A 23593-nucleotide genomic window follows, 5' to 3' on the forward strand; every position below is an offset into this window, starting at 1 on the left:
ATTTCTGCCCGCATGCATTTCCGTGATTTTTTTGACATCCACTTTTTTTTTCATATACAACTTTTTGTTATACCTCATTCTTCTATACTTCTTTTGTCTCTTCATTCATTTATTAGGTGTGATGCTTGCATTTTTAACATATTGTTCAAAATGGAAAGCCAAACTAGTAACGATGACTTATTTAATTACTCGATTTGCTTTCTATGACAATTTAACATGTCAAATTGTTTACACGTACACTCATGACATGCATATATGCGCACGAATGCAACTTAAGAACAAATTTAATTGGGTTCTAAACTTCTGAATAGTTAATTAATATTCAAGTTAAATAATATATATTCACGAGACCACACAAAATGATGTTATGTATTCTCTTACTCACGTGCTATATCAAGATTACATTAAAAATGACGTAGCTAGTGATTATGAGAGACGAACTTCAAAACATAAAAAGTTGTAGAGTGGGGAGGACGGCGGAGGAGGGAATAGTATAGTCCATCCAAAATTTAAGCTGACCTGTAGGCATTATCTGATATACCAAGTATATCCTAGCAAAATTCCTAAGATCCCCACAATAATATAAGTAATAAAAAGGTTATTATGAAGTATAATTGTAATTGTATGGACATGGAGTGATCTTTACTCATATGAGTTGTCAGTTGCAAAACGCAGTACAACAATTTGACATTCTCGCTAGATCATTTATTGTAACAAAAACAACCCCTAAAAGGACATTTATACCTTTAACATCAACATCTATCTAGTATGGAGTACTAATTATTGCACTCCATTATAAGATACTCCTATTTTTTAAATAATCAAAATAAAAATAAATTAAATTGCATGTGTATTGTGTATTTATACTTATTACGGAGTGTTTAGAATCAATTTCATCCAAGGCTATTTTGGGTAAAGCATGCAACTCACATTTTCTCTTGTCAAGAATTCTAGATTAAAGTCTTTAGGCATTAATTACAACAAATTAATGTAATCTTTTAGTCGTGTTAGCTTATTTATTTTTGTCATAAAAGGTGGCAAAACAATTGTTATCATTCCTAAAATACCCTTGGATTAGAGTTCTTCTCACAAAGATTTTTATTTTGAAAGTATTACTCCATATATAGTGTATATAAATACCAAGGATTTTTCAATTCATTAGAGTTGATTGCTTTTGAAAATTGACATTTAATAAGGACTAGTTTGAAAATCTTGGTGATACGTGTAATAATATTAAGTATTGGCTTGAGTAATATCATAATTTAACATAATTAATTTGATGGATGATATCATTTGAGCTCAAAAAATTTGCGTCTCACTAATGGTTAGTTACGCCCAATACTTTATGATTAAAGATACCATTATTATTCAATGTTATGCATTAACGACTGTATTTGATATGATATATAGAGTAATATACATACGGAGTATATGAAATTAATGTCAAGATGTAGGGTCCAATTTAATGAATTTGGAGAATATAAAGACTAGTATGATTGTTATATATCCATCATTAGTTACCATGTATTAATCTTTCCATTGTCACCACTTACGTTATTCAATAAATATGAATATGGAAGATTATAGAGGATAAGTGCTAATTTCTTCTCATAATTATAAGTAGTCATAATCACTAGTTACGTGAATAACCAGCTTGTAATGTTGTCGAATCCAGGGTAGCTATACACTTATACAACTATGTATTTTAGCTATTGTTATTGGTTGTTTGATATATACATATATATTACGAAGTATAAGATTATACTTTATATTTAAAGTCTTAATTATTTTATAGTATGGTAGGTGGGCATGCAATAATAAGAATACATACATTTTATTTCAATTTAACCTAGTGAAAAATTACATTGTTACATAACAAAATCATCAATCAATTTTTTTTTTTTTTTTTTTTTTTCGAAAAGACTTAGCTTTCATCTATTAATTTTTGCTAATATTCTTGCAATAATTTATAAATTGATGCCAACTTTGATTGCATGGAGCATAAATAAAGTGACTAAGTATCTCTGCTTTTTGACTTTGCATCCCATGAATACCTTAAAGAAGTAATAGTATGATAATTGGAAAATATACCTAGCTTACAACAAAGGAGATTTGAATCTTAGCCAAGAGGTATTAAGTTCAACTCTATCGACTGCTTTATTTTGTGAATAGCAGTGCAGTAGAGACTAGCTTAGAGAGCAATTTTAATTTTTGGTTTCGAATTATGGGATTGATCGGAGATATTTCTAATAACAATACTAGTTAGATTGTTTTACAATCTGAATTAAATATTTCGACTTTTGACATTAGATAGAGTCACGATATAAGACAACAAGACTTATATAACAAACAACTAATCAAAATGTGGCAAATTATTACCACGTACAAAATTATACTTGTAGACTTGTAGTATACTAGTATATAGCGCTTGTGGTCAAAAGAAAATGTAATTATTTTCTGGGCTCAATTTAATTAATTTTATATGAATATATTATATGTTTAAAGTGAGACCGGATCAATTGATCTGACAAATTATATTTCGTGGGAAAATATGTAAGACTATGTCATCCCGTGTTACCATCATCGTAACTAGAATAAATTTGAAGAGTACTAGTGTTAAGTTATACTGAGTCATATACGTAACTTTCACATACATAGATTGCTTGAAGAAGGAGAATACCAAAGTTGAAAAAAAGGATTGATTCCATATGTATAAATATACAACATAGTAATACAAAATCATAAACTTTAGGAGAATAACTCTAATACATTATTCAAGAAACACCTAAATTATTAGAATAAAAATCATTCATCCAATAATTTGATTCGTCTACTAATTTTGTGACTACAATATAGTAAGACAGAGAGTAAATATGTTGGACTAAATTCATATAAACTGTTGCAACTAGTCTTTTCAATTCCCACTTGTTAATATTCAAATAGAAGATATAATTAGTATTTTGTTTAGTATATGGTGACCATACACTATTTGTTAATTAGAAAGAAGGTGCCAAATATTTTAGGTGGAAGATGATGCTTAAAATTAAACTATTAATTATATTATTAATATTAATTACATGTTAAATAATTAATGTTAGGAGGGAGGCTCAACCAACCTTATCATTAAAATTATATTTGTGGTTTTAATTTTTTATAACAAGGCAAAACAAAAAGGATGATTAGTACTATTATTATAAGCACATGGCCTAGGAAAGTTGCTTATTAGCCAATCCATATTATGGAGGATATGATTATATGGATGACTACTAAATAGAGTATGAAATAATCAAATTAAATATAATTACTAAGGAGTATATTTTAGGTAATTATTTGAAAGACCCCTCTAAAATTAATTATTTGGTCTCCACCTCCCCAACTTTATTCTAAAGTTCTAAACAGTTGGCCCCTTAATGCAATTATTGTTTTCCAAAGGTCTACTCTTTTTGTTTTTGTTTTATTTTTAGGTAACGCTCTTTTGGTATTTGTTGTCAACTCGTAAGACAACTCCGAGTATGAGATATATACCATTCACATGTACTTTTTTAAAGGGTATTTTTGGGAATATTTTTGTAAATTATTAGATACATATATGAAAATAATATTGCAATAATGTAATATTTTCTGTAAGAGTCATCAAATAGGAAAAAAGAGACAAAATTTAATAAAGTTATATTGCAATAATGAAATTTCTATGACATCTTAACCTAGCAATAAAACCAAACTATTAGGTACATAAATCACACATGCTCGGTTGCTCACTTGATCTATATAGGTTACAATACAATTCACATAATTATGTTCATCATCAAATACTTCCTTCAGTTTCACACTTATTAAATCATAATTTTAACTATTAATATCTATATTTTTTTTTTAATAAGAATAGATACTTTATATAAAAATATTTCTTTAAAAACATACACAAATGTATTATTGAGATGATCTTAACAAAATTTCGTAATTTTTTTCTTATAAAAATTACCAAAATTTGAGAATATAAATAGTATGCCCGGTGGTAAATGCAGTGAAAATAAAAGTATCTCATCTAAAAAAAAGGAGAAAATATGAATATATATTACTTGTACTCATATGTCATATCTATAATCTATACCATAAATATAATTTTTAAATTGAGAAAAAAAAAAAAAAATCTTCATGAAATAATTAATACTGACCCTAATCACCCAACATCCTAGTTAAAAACAGTGGCAAAACCGTAATAAACAAAAAAACATAATGGCATAATTGTCATTAAAAAACAAATAAAAATCAGCATATAAAGACACATACATACACATTCCAAATAGCTAGCCATCTTTCTTCTCTTCCTCTCATTTTCTTTCTCTCTCCTCTTCTTCCTTATATCTCGCTTACTTCTGTATAACCTTGTACAATACGTAACAGAAAATTTTTAAAATTAGAGAGAGAAAATAAAACTCTCCCATTTTATTATTTTTTTTTATCACAAAAATATAAGAAAAAAAAACCAAAAAAATGTCAGGAGGAAGAAGAAGAAATAATAATCTCCTCCTTTCTATTATTCTCTCTCTCCTCTCCTTCTTTGCCGTCGTTTCAAACGCTTCGTTTAATCTTCCCACCATCTCCTTCGACGACGGATACACCCCTCTTTTCGCTGATTTTAATATTAAAAAGTCCGAAGACGGCCGCAGCGCTAACCTCCACCTCAATCGCTACGCCGGTACGTTAGTTTTTTGTTCGGGTCATATTGTCGTGTCGTGTTTTGTTTTTATTTTGAATTTTCTCTACCCTTATAAGTTTGGGTTTGGTTTGTGTCATGTTGTCATGTGAAACGAAAATTTGTAACATATTCTTGGAAATTGGCATTTATTTTATGTGTTATCTAATTAATATTAATGTTATGAATATGATTTTCAGGGTCAGGATTTATTTCATCACAATATTACGATTATGGATTTTTTAGCTCAAGAATTAAGCTGCCCGGTAATTACACGGCTGGAGTCGTGGTAGCCTTCTATGTAAGCACACCTTCTATTATAATAACGCGTTTTTCCATTTGATAGGCAGTAATAAATAAAACAGTGGAATATTACAGTAATCTCGATGTTGATTATTTTGAATTGTATGCAGACGTCAAATGGAGATGTATGGGAGAAGAATCACGACGAGTTGGACATCGAATTCTTGGGAAACTTGAAGGGAAAGCCATGGAGGTTTCAAACTAACATGTATGGAAATGGAAGCACAAGTAGAGGAAGAGAAGAGAGATATCGTTTATGGTTTGATCCTACTAAAGAATTTCATCAATATAGCATTCTTTGGACCCGTAAAAACATCATGTATGTTCCTTTTCCCTCTTCTAAATCCTTTAAACATATTTTATTTTGTGTTTGTATCGTATCTGTATTTATACTATATCCGTATTCGTGTTGTGTTCGAATAGGTAAAAACATTTTCATATGCTGACATGTTATAATTAAGCTATTTTAGGTTATGTCAATATCGTATCTGTGTTCGTGTTTGGTCATTAAGATTTAGAACGAACGTTACATATATTTTTAATTGTATATTCGGATAGAACATATGTTTTGACACGTTAGGTGGGTTAAGGGAGACTTTTAGTAGCTGGGTTTTGGCTTTAACCACCTAGGCAACAACTTTTTGTAACGCGGAATTTTGAAAAAAAAAAAGACGAGAGATTTGTGGTGAATGTATTAATGGAGGAGAGCGTTTCAACGCCAAAGAATTTATTTTCTTCTTTTGGTTGTTTTTTTGACCATATTTTATATTTTTAGTTTCATGCGTCTCTTTTTTTTTTTTTTTTTTTTTCTCTATTCTTAGGTAACTTTTCATATTGGCTAGTATTCCAATTTTGACGTCTTCTTTTTTTCTATATTTTGATGCTAAAATTATACTTTCTTTGGATAGAATCATAAAAATCTTTTCTTGCTTAATATATTTAATCTATTATTGGAGAGCTTTCCTATTTTATGGGAATTTTAAAATTGGGTTTATATGGTGCTTAATTTACTACTTTATAATTTAGTGGTTTATTTTCATAATTATAAAATAAAGTACTCCGTGTCCATAGTAATCAACAAATCTTAGCCATTAAGGTGTAATCGTTGCTAGCTAACATAAAGTTAATATTTGCTAGCTAAGCATATAATATTGTTTCATTTAAGTATGATTTTTTCCTTATTTATTTCATAATATTGCAAATATTAAAAAAAAAATTGTTCAAAATAATTAATGATTTGACATCTTGAAATATTTCAAAGCAATTAGGATGTTCCAGATCTCCATACCAATATATCATTGCTTCCGGGGAAAATATGATCGATGTCTCATAATGTTTTATATATTCGCTCATTAATAGGTGTAAAAGTGCTACTCGGATAGATATTATGGCCATTAATATTTAATAGTCTAGTCCCTACTAATCCATACATTCAAAATGTTTTTAAGACCATAACATAACTAATAAATTTATAAGAGTTATCCTTAAGAAGGTATTGTTATAGCGATCTTGCTAATGAGCGCCCCGGGGCGTTAGATAAAGATAAATTATATTAGTTGAAATGATATTAAGTTATGAATTCATGACAAAATCACGCGTCGTTCGGTGTAATTAATGATAATTTTACTCTAATATTTGCACTTTAATTCTCTTATCTAACACCCTGGGGGCGCCCATTAACTTATGCCTTGTTATAGTGTGAGGGTTCCGTCCAATTAATAAATTTATTGATAATTTGAATAAGGTGTGAATATAAGTGATGATTAAATAAATTTTGACTAATTGAATTTGTACCACAAACATGGAATTGTATGGAATATATCCCAGCTGTGGTGCACTATTATATGGGTCATTTTCAAGCAAAGCAGCTTGCCTAACTGTAAACCTTATTTAGGTGATACTACTTATTTAAACATTAGCTATGATTTTAAATTCTCAAGTAAAATAATCATTCAACTTTTATATATGTTGGTTACTACAATTCCTACACAAATTCATTAATTATTTTGTGAGGTTTAATTTTTCAAAGTGATGATGTTTCATTCATTTCTTTTGCAATGAATGAAATAAATGTTTTGAATTTGCACGCTTCTTTGCCTTCAATCATTATTTATACATTTATAGAGTTTCGTTTTCAAAATTCATTTTAGCTCCTATAAAATTAATAATCTTTTTATTTTTATTTTTATTTTTAATGGGGGCACATTTGTCATAATTTTTTTTAACCAACTACTCTTTTCCACTATTTGATTTTTTTATTATTTGGATAAAGACAATTTCAATATTTTAATTTATATTGTACTCGTAATAAAGTTCTTATATGGTTGGCTATAACAACCATAAGATATTATATATAAATATCCGTTAGTTTAACTGCTTAAGTCTTGAAGATGACGTATTATATTTCTTGACAACTTGCATCGACATTAAATGACTTAAAAAATCATAGATTGTGCGATATATATTGTATGAAGCATGTATGTAATAGTATCGTCTTTACGTATTTTATAGTTGATCACTCTTAATTTTTAATCATTTTGTGATGACTTAGAACTATCAACAGTAGATATTCTTAACTTGTATCTTACTAAACCGTTACATATTTTCATGCAATGCAGATTTTACGTAGACAACGTCCCAATCAGAGAAATAGTCCGCAATGAAGCAATGGGATCCGACTACCCATCTAAGCCAATGTCCCTCTACGCCACCATATGGGACGCCTCGAGCTGGGCCACCGCGGGTGGTAGATACAAGGTCAAGTACGAGTTTGAGCCCTACGTGTCCGAGTTCACCGACTTTGTGCTAGACGGGTGTGCTGTAGACCCAATTGAACAAGTAGCGGGCACAACAAGCTCTTCGGACTGTAACGCTAAGAAGGAAGAAATCGAAAATAAGGAGTATTCACAAATTACTCTTAGGGGACAAAAGGCCATGAAGTGGTTTAGGGAGAAGTACATGTACTACTCATATTGTTATGACACGCTCCGATACCCGGTCCCACCACCGGAGTGTGTGATCATGGCGTCCGAGCAAGAGAGGTTCAAGGAGACGGGAAGGCTCAAGTTCGGGTCTATTCCTAAGAGGCAAAGGAGGAGGAGAGGTCGTGGAAGGAAGCAAATTAACAATGTTGAGTCTAAGGAATTACAAGCTAATATGTGAGTTTGTGATGTAATAATATTGGGTTTATTGATGTAAATTAAGAAGAAATTAGGTGATGAGGGTGATTGTGAGAATATATATATATGTGATTTATTCTTTTGGGGTTGTTTTGGGTTAATATAAATGATAAAGAGTTAATTATGTGGAAGCATAGTACATTTTACACATATATAAACATGATTCTTTCTATTCTTTTATTAATTCTTGAAGTTATTATGATATGACCAAAAAAAAAATATCTATATATTTTACTAATTGAATTACCTTATCAATCAATGCATAATTATTGTTTTGATGCATAAGAAATTGAAAGTACATTTGTGTATTGACAATTACTAGCTACTATGTATAAAGAGCTAAGATAACTTAGAAATCAAGGCAAACACATCCTTCCTACAATGCATACTATGGCTTAAAATTTGCTAATCTCGCTTGAACTGATCAAGTTATAGCATTAATTACACTTATACGATATAAGAATATAACATTTGTTTATATCGAAATCACTTCCTTAATTACACAAGTCAGGAGAATCTCAAAACATCTATTCGTATACCCTCAGAATAACACAAAAATGTCACTAAAACTGAGAAATTCGAAAAGTCATTACGGTGGATTAATCACTATGACTCGGGAGTAAATTGCATATGTGTTATCCTAATAGTACAAATATGTACTCTGTAGTAGTAACTTAAATGTATAAAGAAATAAATGTTGAGCTAGTATACATAGTCAATCTCTACTTCAAAAAGTACAAATGTACAACCAAAATAGTGGCATAGAATAAGCTAAGCAAAGGCAATACTTTGTATCTTTCCAATTACTAGGCCTAATAAAATACCGTTGAAAAAATTGCTTACAACTTAAGTATCTCACAAGTTAATTAATAACGAATTCACTGAAAAAAATAATAATAAAAAAAAAAAATCAAAATTGCATAAAAAGAATAGAAAGAATATAACTTAATAGTTCAAATTACTATTGCACTTGTGAACCCAGTGACCAATTAGAATTTAGATGGAAAATGCCACTATCGCACGTAGAATAGAACAATTTAGTAAACAGAAAGTTCACATGTTATCACTTTTGTTTTCGATCTCTAAAATCATGCCGCAGATTAGAATTGATATGTTTACAACAAGTTTAACAGATTGTGCTTTAAGGAAGTGTATATCATATTTTCATACAATAAAGTCTTAAAACATAAAGATTTTGCTAGCAAAAGTGACGACATTATCTTATTGATATATGCTTAAGTTTAATTAGCGGGATAATTTCGCTCCCAAATATTAGTAGTTTAGCCTGATTAAACTAGTATATTAAGAAAAAGAAAGGATATGATTTATAATATTGTACCTAGATTCGGACTTGTAAAAGATAGACAAAAATATTAATAATCCTTTTTAACGCATATCTTAGTAATGAGCTTAAGAGTACTTCATTCTTTTTTTTTTTGGCATTCCAAAATTTAATTAATTGAAAAAAAAATACTCCGTAAGTAATGTAGTGTTCTCTAAAGTTACCCATTGCATGCATGACAACCATCCATTAGAAATTACATAGAATGAATTTATGATCATTTCTTATTTGGAGATTAAAAGTTTAATGGTTGCTAATTAATGATACTCATTCTACCATCATTTTGTTAAAGTTGTTGCTTTGGTCACCCATTATTCTTCATAGTAAAAATTAAAAAACACAATACAAATATAATGTATACATTAATGTATTACATACTCGTATTAGATTAATTAAAGGATTAATTAATTGTAGGTGGTAGTTAGAGTTGCCATGTTCTTAACCTGGTTGGGTGAGCTTCTTATTATTCCATCGACCGGCCAAGCTGTATAGCATGCAACTATTTCAGGCAAACTTTTGTAATGTAGCTCTTCCCTTAAAAACTAATCCGTATTACATTCATTAGCTAGCTAGGTGACGCGGTTGTTAATTGTCCGCATATATTCCTTCATGACTCGTTCACTTTTCCAACCCAAGCCCTTAAAATAAGTTTGTCTAAAATAATTGAGCATCTGGCTACATATACTATATACGAGTTTCAGTTAGTTAATACTAGAGTTGATCATGGATCGGAGTCTAGTTCCAAAAAATAGTTGATTATAAGTCGAGAAGTTTTTCCCTAACTCCAAATTTGAGATCGGGTTGAACCAATCCGATTCGAGCTATATTTATATATATGGAAGATTATAACTAGATGGAGTCAAGATTGATCTACTCTAATTTAAACAGATTGTTGTCTTTTTTTTTTTCTTCACATTATCATGCACTCGTGCATCATTACTTAAACAAAAAGCAAGGAAAAAAGTAGCTTAGTTAAAACTTCTGTGAACAAAATTTGCTATTCACGGATACACCTACTGACCTACTAAGTGGCTATGTTCAAGTAATTGTCTATTGACTCTATATTCATCGGATTTGCTGCAACTTGCGAGTAGTTATATTATCATCTACCCTAAGCAATTAATTAAACCAACATAATTAATGCAAATTAGAGAGCAAAAGGTCAAGAAGTACGTGTTATTATACTATTCAATTCCCTCCAAATTAAGAAAAGGTAGTGCTTATTAAAAGTCTAGTAGTACAAACTACTTTTCTTTTAATACGTACTCCCCAAGTTTAATGTTATTTGACCACTAAATATATGGACATGATCCTCAAATTCATTAATTATTGAAAATTTTAACCTTTACAAGCATACAACATAACCATAACTATTACAAACTGCTAACGCAGCAAACGGGTTTCCCCTCTAACCTGCCTTATAAAGGGGAGCTAACCGTGTCAATATAAAATAAACACTCGTAAGTGGCGGAATTGCTGCGCATAATAAAAAGGAATGTACAACGTCCATACTCAATGTGCATAAAACCACATAACCTCCCCCCCCCCTCCATATGTTCACTCAATGTATATATGTTCGAAGCTTTTTAGTGTGTAAGCTCTTTCCCCTTACGTTGTTTACATTTCTTTTTAGACTTGGTGATGACTCTCAAATCATTACATAATCAGTCATTATAATCATTCGAGCAATCAAACATACCAATTTAATTCTTGAATAATTAGTGAGAACATAACCTTTAATATATATTGAACCTTTTTAAATCTATCTCGGTATCAAAGACACCTTAAACGCATAATTAATGCGCCATAAATCTTATCCTTTAAGTGCACTTAGCCACCAAAATATATATCCTCGTGTAGAGTGTACATAAACACTTAAATATATAGCTCATTCCCATGCTTATATCATCAATAAAAATTATATGAACCATAATAAAATTCTCTTTTAATATTTCAAACTCAATTAAACATATAGTTTAGGGCTTGTTTGCCATCAGTTTTGGTTTTTCAGTTTTCTGTTTTTTTGAAAACCAAAAACAGGAAATAAGAAAAAGGTGTTTCCACTTTTTTGTTGTCAGTTTTCAAAATTATCATAATTTTAATAAGTTTATATAATTTTTTATTCATTATGGGACACATATCATATACTTTTAGAAAACAAAAAAAGAAAACCACAGCAATGTCAAACGAACCCTTAATTAAACATGTTCTCTATCATATCAATGATAAAAGTGTGGTTTATATTCATCATGCCAACATAATTAATTCCAATCATCCATTCACCACAAATAATCCATGCTTAAATCATTCACCAACACAAATCCAACCAACAATTCCAACAATAGCTATCATGATACTACCTTTGATTAATTAATCAAAGTCTAGCATGCTTCTATTCACTTAAATAATTACCAATTACGTACTCGAACGTACCTTGAATATGATCTTGACTAAATAAAGTCACTCACGTGAAAATCTCTTACAGTCCAAAATTACAAATAGACATTGACACCTATTTAATATAAATTTCCAGCCATATATAGGCCCTGTTTGGTAATTAGCTAGTAGCTGATTGTATTAGCTGGTTTGACTAGCTGGTTATAGTAGCTGAATTGACTAGCTTGTTATAATTAGCTGATTGTATAAAAATGTTTGGTAAATAATTGTTAATTGTTATCTGTTTTAGTGTATTTAAGAAACAATAAGCTAATTTTAAAAAGCTCTTATAATGAGCTTTTTCTAAAAGAGCTTTTTGTAATAAGCTATATACCAAACACCCAAATTACCTTTTTTAATTGGTCAAACATCTAATTGGACAAAATAAGCTAAAAGCTCTCTAAAAAGCTTTTTTACCAAACACACCCATAATTTACTAGCATGAAGAAGAAGATGATGATTAGGGATGGCAACGGGTCGGATATGGAGCGGGTCCGGATGGACCCGGATCCAGATCCGTTTTTGTATGTAGGATCCAGATCCGACCTGGATCTGTCGGGTCTAGAAAATGAAGACCCGGATCCGGATCCGTCGGGTCCAACGGATCCGGGTCCAAAACGGATCCAATATATTTTGCCTAATTTTTTGCAAAAAATGTAATTTTCGGGTCAAAAATTTTATTTCAAACTTACGTTGTTAGTTATTAAGTTCAACCCCAAATTAACCAACTTATACACTCATATTTTGAATTAAAATTAAAAACAATAAAAAAATACGATGTTACATATGAGCTAATGAAAAAACAACGATGATGTATATAATATAAGCATTCAAAATTCATCTCTTGAAAGGGTTAATCTTTATCATTACTAACATTATCAACATTTTTAATAAAGAAACAAACAATTTTAGTTTTTTTTAATAGGAAAAATAAAAAAATGGGTCCACGGATCTGGATCCGGGTCTAGGGCCCAGACCCAGATCCGTTTTTGTTAACAGGACCCAGATCCGACCCGGATCCGTCGGGTTCAAAATTTGAAGACCCAGATCCGTGAAAAACGGATCTGGGTCCATGGATCCGGGTCGGGTCCAGATCCATTGCCATCCCTAATGATGATGGATTAGAATATTCTTTCCGATACCTGATTGCTTGTGATTTTGAGTTTGTATGGTCCGGAAGTATGAATTCAAAGCTGTTGATATCCAACTTTTCGTTACGATTTCTTACTTACTTCCCTCCTTTGACCGTCTTTTGTGAATAATAAGTAAGGAAAAATATATTCATGTATGATCTTTTTGGATTCGTCTTAATAATAACTATCAAAATATATAACTTTTATAATTTTTACTTATGGAGAATTTAAGTTATTGATCGTTATGGAGATGTGATAAAAGAAACAGGTCAAGTAAAAAAGAACAGAGGAAGTATAAGTTATAAAGCTCAGCTCATTGGTAAGTTTCTTTACAAACATTATTGGAAGATTTAACTCTCAGCTCTAGTGTTGGTAAGTTTCTTTACAAACATTATTGGAAGATTCAACTCTCAGCTCTAGTGTAGACTTTATTTGTGCAGTCTCTAAATACAATGCCCTCGATGAACCGAATTTAAAGTCCTTGGAATTAGAATTAGGGTTGTTCCATTAAAATGTAAAGCAAACTTCGAATTAAAAATATTTGTAGCAACTAAATCACTTGAATTGAATCAGGCCATATTTGGGCTGGGGAAATTCCCTGTTTCTCTATGGTGAGAAACAAATTTGTTTCTCATAATGATATTTTCGTGAATAAATCAACAACTTTTTCATTATTGTGGGCTCCACAATTGAATAAAGTTCTTGGTGTATTTACGAAAATGTCATGTGAGATTGTTTCTCACCATGAGAAACTGGGGCATCCTCATTTGGGCTGATGGATCACTTAACAAGTTTCAGCTTAGTTAGTTAGCTTGTCATTGGGCCAGATATAGGCCATACGTAATCAATATTGAATATTGTAGAAGCCCATTAGAAATCTTTTGCTGCTAAGTTTTATTTAGCTCTATTTTTGAAAAATAGATAAAATTGATCTGAGCGTCACAAATTATTCAAAATGCAACAAGAAATAAACCTTGGGCTTCAACTCAAATCTTGAATTTAACTGTAAGCGACACTAAAAATATATGCTACTCTTTGTACTACATCGGATAATAACTACTCGTACTAGCTTAAATTAACCCTGTATTTGTATGTTTATGAAGGCAAGAAACTAACGAGGACACCAAAGAAACCTACAAAAGATTTGGCTCTATAAGATACGCTACTATGTAAATGTTGGTGGACTGGCTAATTTCACTGAAACATACTACTAACGGAGTCGTCGTCATGAATCCTCCAAATGGTTTCCCCCAAAAGGTTTGCTGTCGAAAGGACAGTCAGCTGGGGGAACAAGTTCTTTACTGCCATTGGAATTGTGTTTGTTACGATCACTTCCTGGAAACAACCACTGGACAATCTCTCAATTGCTGGTGGACTGCAAAACAAACATCAATAAATAAGATTAGCGACTGGTTAAGTGGTCGTGTAGTTTACTATATGATGGCCCAAACTTGTAAGATCACGAGTGTTTCTCAAAGCACTGAACGTAATCATTTTGCAACTCAGATGCCAAGTACCGGAACAAACACATTTTAAAGTGCTCTTGGCACAAATTTTCTGATGAATATAAAGCCTTGAAAATGGAGTGATCTCCAAAGAGGCTACAACTTGGTGCAAGGTAAAGGAGTGATCGTATGCAGCCAACTTTCTTAATGTAACAGGCCTTTTCAGGGACGAGCCAATAGTTGTGAGTTTCTTTTACAACTCATACTTTAAAACCTCTTCACAAAACAGAAACTTAAATTTTAAATATAAAAAATTCTTACCTAAAGACAGCATGAGTGCAACATGCATAGACTTCTCTAGCCCCCTCTTCATGCAGCAATTCTGCACCTTTTGTAATAGTACCTACAGTCAAATTTTTCATTAGAGTAAGTTTAGCCCCAAGTCTTAAGACTTGGATGTGACATCATTTTTGGTGGTCCCCATTGAAAATGATGTCATCAAATTTTTGTTAAGACTTACACAAATTTATCACTTTAGCCCTAACACTTAAATATTTGACATATTATATGTAGAAAAGTGTAAAAAAAAAAAGGGATAATAAAAATAAAAATGAAGTAGGTGAAGTGGGTCCCAATCTCAAGACTTAAGTTGAGTCTTGAAATTTCAAGAATCAACTTGAGACTTGCTTGAGATTTTTGAAGAAAAATGTGAAAAGTCTTAAGTATAAATCTTAAGACTCAAAATGATGATGTCACCCAAGTCTTAAGACTGGGGGCTAAACTTGCTTGTTCTCATTATTATTTACATACACAATACTCTCACAACCAAATTTTTAGAAATGTCAAAATAATTTAGCACGCTCAAACACCCAAAATCAAAAGACTAACCCGCTGTATAGCATTGTCCAATTGCTCATACAGATCCCCTGTACCATGGCATGGGCAGGGCAAATGGTGCAGACATTTACTAATGAAACAGGCTAGACATAGATTACTAATCCGTATTATATTAGGGGGATAAAATGATAAAAGGACATGGAAACAAAGCCCTCCATATAAAAACATTTAAGGAAAAAATGAGCATTGAATCCTATAAGCACTCTTCTGAGCTCCAAGAAAAAATAAGTCAAAAGATTTGCAAGACTTGAACTTATTACTCAGCAAAAGAAAACTTGTCACAACGGTAAAAGCTGAAAGTTATCATGTATACTACTTCCAGCCATGAATAAAACCATGTAGATAGCTATATGTATCGTTTTACAAAACAACTTACCAGCAGTGTCTATCATGTCATCCAACATAACAGCAACTTTTCCTTTCACATCACCAATAAGATTCATCACCTGCACCACAAAAATTCAGGTTTAAGCGCCGTAAGTTACTTTACCTTAATGAATACCAAACAAGATAAACATTATTAAAAGACAAATAAAAATTATAATAACAAGCAGATTGTGATATGCATAAGGATGAACCAAGTATGACTTCGATCATATTTTTTAATAGCATGTATTGGATTAAGCCCGTGAAGGAAGCACAGATTCTTATATTTGAAGATGATTCAATCATCTAAAGCCTTGGAATAATAGTGTTTGCCCTTAACAGAAAGAATATTAAGCACGTACTTGGCAATAACAAAAGGATAACTCAAATTCCTTTACTGATATGCCAGATTATTCAAATTCCTAACAAACTATTTTTGAGAAAATCACCTCAGCTACATTGTGAGCATGCCGTCTTTTATCCACAATGGCTAAAGGTGCATCAGACAGCTTTTTGGCAAAAGCACGGGCCCTTGCAACTCCTCCAACATCGGGGGAAACTACAACCAAGTCACTTGAAGCAATACCCTTTCTTGCTAGATAATCAAGTATCACAGGCTGCATGTATAATAATGAAAGCATCAGAAGTTGCAAATGATCATCTCTAGATGTCACCAACATTCATCAGTGCATGTATTCAAAACCATCAATCGTTACCTGACAGTATAAATGATCTATAGGAATATCAAAGTAACCCATTGATTGCCCAGAATGGAGATCACATGCCAGCACCCTTGTAGCACCTGCCGCTGTAATTTGATTTGCAACTAGTTTGGCAGCAAGGGATTCACGACCCTGAGTCTGAAATAAACAAGTAGATTCAGACGATATGGTTTTCAAAATCACAAATTATGAGGTAAGAACCTCAATAGATGTGACATAAACATAATGACACATATAGTAATCTATTCTCATACGTTTTCAGCTCTACAGTTCAGTTCAGTTCAGTTCAGCTGAGTTCGGTCAATGAGAACAAGCCCTAAGTCAAGTAAATAATAATTTGACACTAGTAACTCCAACTTACAAATACTAAAAGACAAAATAGGAAAATCAAGAATTACTTGCCTTCCTATCTGCTCTGGCATATCCAAAATATGGAATGACTGCAGTGATAGTTTTGGCTGATGCTCTACGACAAGCATCTATCATTAAAAAAAGCTCCATTAGATTTTCATTTACCGGAGGGCTTGTGGGTTGAATGATAAATACATCACACCCTCTCACACTCTCTTTCAGCTGCACATTAATCTCGCCATCTGCAAAGCGACTTATCTTCACTTTTCCCAGCTCTATACCCATGTACCAAGCAACTTCCTGAACACAACAACCATCAAAAAAATTGACAAATCAAATATTGGGATTATAGACACCAACATTAACATTGTTTCAGCCAAACACAATGATATAAACTACGAACTGACCTTAGCCAGAGCAAGATTTGCTGTCCCTGAAAACAGTTTCAGCCTTGTATCACTCGTATTTACAGAATTCTCTAAACGTCTCGAGTGCATCAACTTTGGCTGAGAATGCTCGTCGAGGATTGGGAAAGGGAGAGATGGTCGTCCATTAACTGTCTCCAACGGCTCTGAACCATTACATTTCTACAAGAGTGTTACAAATTACAACATATCACAAAACCAAATCATAAGAAACTTGATTCGAGCCCTACACTACACACCACTCAATCTCATATAACCGATATTTGGTAACTAAAACTAGTTTCAAACAGATACTCCCTCCATTTTTTTTAATGCATTACTATTTACTTAATTTCAGTTTAGTTCAGCCCATAATAGTTCAATTCAGCTCAGTAAATATGAACATACCCTAACAATCACTTTGATTTAACTAATTAACAATTAAAGATATTAATGATTAAAGTTACATCTCGATAAATATGCCGTATACAAATAAAAGAAAACAGAGTGAGTACCAAATTATGAAAAGTGACATTTTTTTTTCAAATAGTTAAAAAAACTACAGTATATGTCACTATTAACTCCGAAATAAATAAGGGCAGTAAAAATTAAAATTCAATAATTAATTAAAGACTTAAAATATAAAGAATTTTTTTTAAAAAAAATAAAAGACATTACAAAAACATAATTCAATCGGCTTCCATAACTGCATATTTTATAAGTGATGAAATTAATCATCAATTTAGTCGCACAAAATTATAAAGTTGAATTATAACATTCTTCAAAAAAATATAAAAAAATACCATGCATTACACCAAATTGACACCGGAAAAAATCATCAGAAATCAGATATGCAACCAAAGTTCTGGATTTCAGAATTGATACATTCATATAAATCGCAACAAAAAAAAAAAATAAAGACTTACAACGGTAAAAGGGAGTGAGATGCGACAAGGCAGCGAGCGAGGAGGAGGGGCAAAAGTAGGGCAAAAGGAAGTAGAAGAAGACGAAGATGACAAACACCGAAGAGCCATTGACGCCATTGTGTATGTGTAATGTGTATTTCTTTTCTGGTGTTATAACTTTGCTTTTCTAGGACTTGACACCGGACCAGGGTTGGGTGATTACGCCGTATATTTTATTTGACCACTTAACTAATTTTTTTTCGATTGAGGATATGTTGGTGTAACTCATCTATTGAAACGATCATATGAGATCTTGGTGTGGATCTTGAGAAAAAAATAATCGGTTTATGGAATTAATTCTATCTAGATGAAGAGACAACATTGTTAAAATTTACGATAATATTTCAAATATCTCATCCAATACTTTTGATGTCAAAGATCATTTTTTAGAAAAAAGGGTCAAATATTATCATTTTTTAGAAAAGGAACGTGTTCCCCTTTGAACTACTCCGTATGACTATGAACCTTGGCGGAGCTTGAGTTGAATTAATGAAATTATGTGCTTCTTTAACGTCAGATAGGCTCGTAATGTAAATTTTTTTACGGTAAATTATAATAAATTTATTAAATATAAATAAATTGTAAATATAATATTTTATCCATTATATTATGAATAAATTGAACCATGCAATGTTAGTAAAATTAAAATTGATATAAATTTAATCTTTACATTTATATAAAATAATCATTATTTTACCAATAAATGAAAATTATTGTCATATAAAATCAAATCTTTGCATTGGAATTTTTAAGCCGATGGGTCTTGGACTCTTGGGCCGAAATCTTAGCCAGTAAGACCGTTTCACCAAGTGATTGATAGATACTTGGCCTTTTGGACTTGGTCGTCTGATAAAAATATTTTGGCTTTCAAGCCGACCTTTACCCATAAGCCCGTTTAATGGCCCGTTAATACTTGAGCATGAGAGTTCACAGTTTTGCCTTAGCCTTGAATTTGCAGTCTCTCTCCTCCAAACAGAAGGTATTCCAGTTAACTCCTTTGATTTCTTGTTTATAAGCTCAATTTTTTTTGGGTTTGAATTGAATTTAGTAATTTTGAATGTTTTTCTTTAATGGGTTATTATTATTATCATCAATTTGTTGAAATTGTTGCTGGGTTGTTAAGTTAATTCTTCAAATTTGAGCTAAAATGCATAAAATTTCAACAACAAGAAGCCAATGTCTAATATTGATGCAAAAATTGGTGAAAACCCCTCCTGTAAAAGCTTTTTTTCTGTTAAAATCTTCAGTTTTACATGAAATGGAGCACACCCATGATTCCATTGATTTGATTCTGAGTTTCCTAATTAGCTTCAAATTTATGCCCCAAGCCCAGTTTTTTACCCTTCAACTGCTTTCTGGTAGAATTAAATCATCTTCACCTTTGAATGCTGCGTCAATTGTTCAGAGTTTCACCAAGAATTACCCAATTTCACACCCCATTTGTGTTCATCTCCAAGAAATCATCTTTAATGCATATGTTGAAGCTAAATTGCCTGAAGAGGCTTTGAAGTCCTTCATTGAGATGATTAATCACGGTTCAGTACCGAGGTTGAATTTGTTTAATTCATTGTTGATTCTTCTATTAGAAAGCAACCATCTTGAAAAGGGTTGGTGGGTTTTTAATGAATTTAAGGGTAAAGTTGAATTGGATGTGTATAGTTTTGGGATTATGATTAAGGGTTTTTGTCAAGGAAATGATTTGGAAAGGGCTTTTAATGTGTTGGATGGATTGGATGATGTGGGAATGTCTCCAAATGTTGTTATTTATACCACTTTGATTGATGGGTGTTGTAAAAATAGTGATATTGCTAAAGCAAAGGATTTGTTTAACAAGATGGAGGAATTGGGATTGGTTGCTAATCAGCATACTTACACTGTTTTGATGAATGGGTTATTCAAAAAAGGGCTGAAGAAAGAAGGGTTTCAACTCTATGAGAAGATGAAGGATTGTGGAATTTTACCTAATATTTATACCTACAATAGCATGATGAATGAGCATTGTAAAGACGGATTGTTAGGTAGAGCCTTCTTGTTGTTTGATGAAATGGTTGAGAGAGGCTTGGCGTGCAACATTGTGACTTACAATATATAGATCAGTGGGCTGTGCAAGGAGAAGAACCCGTGGGAGGCTGAGAATTTGGTTACAAAGATGAAAAACTATGGCTTGAGTCCAAATTTGATCACCTATAATACCCTAATTGATGGATTTTGTAACATTGGGAAGTTGAGCAAGGCTCTGAGTTTATTTGGACAAATGAAGTTGGATGGTCAACTGCCAACTCTGGTGACGTATAATACTCTTATTTCAGGTTTCTCAAAATCTGGAAATTTTAAAAGGGCTACCAATTTAGTCAGGGAGATGGGGGAGCGAGGTATCACCCCATCTAAAGTGACATACACAATTCTAATCGATGCAATTGTTCGTTCTGGTGATATGGAGAAGGCATTGGCGATGTATTATTCAATGGAGAAGCTCGGAATGGCAGCAGATGTTTACACTATTGGTGCCTTGATAAATGGATGGTGTAGCAAGGATAGGATGTTAGAAGCATCGAAGTTGTTCAATTCTATGGAGATGATGCATTTACATCCAAGTGATGTGATTTATAATATGATGATTAATGGTTACTGCCGAGAGGGGAGTTCTTACAGGGCACTGCGGTCACTGAGAGACATGAGGGAGAAGGGGATGATTCCAAATGTTGCTAGCTACTGTTCAACTATACACGCCCTGTGTAAAGACAGGAAATTAAAAGAAGCTGAATTTCTAGGTGAAGAGATGTTGAGCTTAGGTCTGAAACCATCAAACGCAGTCTACAATGTGCTATCTCTAGCAAAAGAAGATGATAGATGATTTTCCTGTCATGCCACATGAATAGGCCAAGATGGAAATTAATTGTTGGAACAAGATGGAGATGGATAACGAGCTCCTATCATAGGGGAGTCAGAAAGAGGTGACAGGGCCTCCAAATCAGTGTGGAACTACACAAATGCTCTCTCATGATCGAAGTCTTAAAGCTTGATTCGTTTGTTGCTTGGATCAAATTGGTGAGTTTACTGGATTTTTGCTGTTAAACTGATATTTTGCACATACATTTACTGATCACCTACTTTAAACGTAATTTTCTTTAGAATTTTAGTCTGTTTTCTACTTTATTATTGTTGCTTCTTTTTATTGATGTTCACTAAAGCATGAGCTTAGTTTTGTCATAGTTTGGATTATTGTGAGCAAGCTGTATAGCCTGTATTTTAGCTAGTTTGGGTATATCGTATTTATAGTTTAGTTTTATTAGAGCACGCTACTAGACTAAGAATGGTGTGTGAAGTGTGAACCATCAAGACATCCACAAATATGAGATGTAGAACTGCTGCTGCTTTTTGTGAGTGTAGGCTACAGCATAAACAGAGTAATGGAAACTGGTTGCAGGAGGTGGAGTTAAGAGACAAACGTTTTCAGTCTGTGTAATGCTATGGGAAAAATAACGTGGTCAAAACTCAAAAGTAGATATAAAGCTTAAGAACTGACTGAGTAACTGTACAAAAAAAAAGCTTATTCTTAGTTTTAGCTCCTCTTCTACCCTGCTACTAACCACCCTTCTAAATATAGATAGGGACGAAATTCAAGTATGAAGTTAGTTATATTTTAATTATTCTCATTTCAGTTATCTTGAAAGGTGTCTTCTCATGGAATAGAAAGGGTTTGTTGTGTCAACTTATTTATTTAATGCTCCTGGGGAAAGTTAGACTCTTCTTGAAGAATCTCTCTTAAAAAAATGCGACCTCAGTGTCATCTAGTAGAGTACTGTTTTCTGTTCTCTGGCATTTAGTAGAGTGATGTACAAATGATTGAGAAAGTCTACCTCCTTCATGGTCTAAGATAACAAAGGGGGTAGACTTAAGGAAGACCCAAGACAATGACTTTACGACATAATTACATTGGCAGGGAAAGAAAGATCAAACGTCTTGATTTTCTGAAAGATAACTAGTTAAGCAATGTCAAGGACAATAATTAGAAGCATCTTTGCACTAAAATATTTTGTATTTGGTGAAACATTAAAAATTATTTTTCCAATTATAAATGTTTATGCAGAAGCTTCTGTTTGATTGATTATTCAGCCCTTCAAAAATTGTTCTCTTTCTTGCCAAGCAGTACGCGCAAATTGGTAATTTCTGAAATTCGTACGGATTAATAAACTTCAGTTTGTTAGGTATTGTTTCTGTATATTTCTGTGTTACTGGGTATAGTATAAATCTTTTGTGTCATTAAATTTCAGGTCAGATCAATGGCTAGTAATCTTGCCAATGAAGGTGAAGGCAGCTCCCGGTTCAAAAGGAACCTTGATGGTTGGAAATTTCCGAAAATCCCCATTGATCAAGTTTACAAGAAACGTATGTTTAGGATTTTTCCAAGCTATGCTGTAACCGATTATGAAAAAATCATCACCCTGAAACATAAATTTTTGCACTTGGGTCTTGTCCAAATAGCTATCAAGCCTCTACTGAGAGACGGGATAGGAGCTCCAGTGGTAGTGTGCCTTAGAGATGCTAGGCACCTTAACTGAGAAAACTCTTTGTTAGCACTTGCTGAATGTAATCTATTTCAGGGTCCATTCTATTTCAACTGTTTCCCTGGCTTTTCGGCATCCTTGGCTGATTCTTCTTCATTGCAATCCCTTACCTTGTATCTCATGACGAGTGGAATACCTTTGGCAGTGACATACAGGTTAGTGTGTAAGGCAATGGTGAATTTAAGTTCAGAGGCATTACAGGAGCCGGTTTTGGGAGAAACAACTTTTATCCATCCTAATATTGGAACTCGAAGCATTACGAAATGGAATGAGTTGCAAGTCCCAGAATCTTGGATGCGTAAAGAAGAGCCTAAAGAGGATGGGAATTTTTTAGAGAGGCTACCAGATGGCCGCCACATATTGAGGTTTTCGTCAGCTAGAGGAACAGATGATGAGTATGACGAGTATGATGATGAATAAAGGTGAGTTGATGAAATAAATTTTCAATGCTTGCCTCAAGCTCCTTGGTTTGTTGCATCCAACACTGAAAAGATATTGCAGCCCCTATAATTTGTTGATGTAGTGTACCTGGGCTTCAGGCATGTATCATCATTACCAACCTATATTTATAGACAATATTACTTTCAGCCTGTCATATTTTGTTCATTTTGATGTCAGAATGTAACATACATTAATTTGCAATTTTGAGTGATGATCACCTTAGAATTTTCATTTTGGCATACATACTGTGATTGCTGTCTATTAATATAATCTGCATCTCTCCATTTTGATTATCAAAATCGTGGCTAGCTCAAAATCTCTCAAAATATTTTTATTTTCTTACTC

General features: G+C 32.4%; 2 protein-coding genes and 1 pseudogene across 2 annotated transcripts; 2 read left to right on the plus strand and 1 right to left on the minus strand.

Annotated features, from left to right (window-relative positions):
• The first annotated feature begins 4290 nt into the window (after positions 1 to 4290).
• Positions 4291 to 8362, plus strand: LOC110730106 (probable xyloglucan endotransglucosylase/hydrolase protein 30). Its single transcript, XM_021909880.1, has 4 exons — positions 4291 to 4699; positions 4897 to 4997; positions 5110 to 5318; positions 7618 to 8362. The coding sequence occupies exons 1-4, from the start codon at positions 4495 to 4497 to the stop codon at positions 8159 to 8161; spliced, it is 1059 nt and encodes a 352-aa protein (XP_021765572.1). The 5' UTR covers positions 4291 to 4494; the 3' UTR covers positions 8162 to 8362.
• A 5717-nt stretch (positions 8363 to 14079) lies between these two features.
• Positions 14080 to 18531, minus strand: LOC110730105 (ribose-phosphate pyrophosphokinase 2, chloroplastic-like). The gene is made up of 8 exons (XM_021909879.1): positions 18201 to 18531; positions 17278 to 17457; positions 16922 to 17170; positions 16514 to 16657; positions 16247 to 16414; positions 15808 to 15877; positions 14856 to 14937; positions 14080 to 14464 (listed from the first exon to the last, which is right to left on the minus strand). The coding sequence occupies exons 1-8, from the start codon at positions 18315 to 18317 to the stop codon at positions 14284 to 14286; spliced, it is 1191 nt and encodes a 396-aa protein (XP_021765571.1). The 5' UTR covers positions 18318 to 18531; the 3' UTR covers positions 14080 to 14283.
• Positions 18532 to 19099: 568 nt separating this feature from the next.
• Positions 19100 to 23402, plus strand: LOC110730109 (annotated as a pseudogene).
• Positions 23403 to 23593: the final 191 nt, after the last annotated feature.

This window comes from Chenopodium quinoa, unplaced genomic scaffold (genome assembly GCF_001683475.1).
Source record: "Chenopodium quinoa cultivar QQ74 unplaced genomic scaffold, ASM168347v1, whole genome shotgun sequence".
Classification (NCBI taxonomy): Eukaryota; Viridiplantae; Streptophyta; class Magnoliopsida; order Caryophyllales; family Amaranthaceae; genus Chenopodium; species Chenopodium quinoa.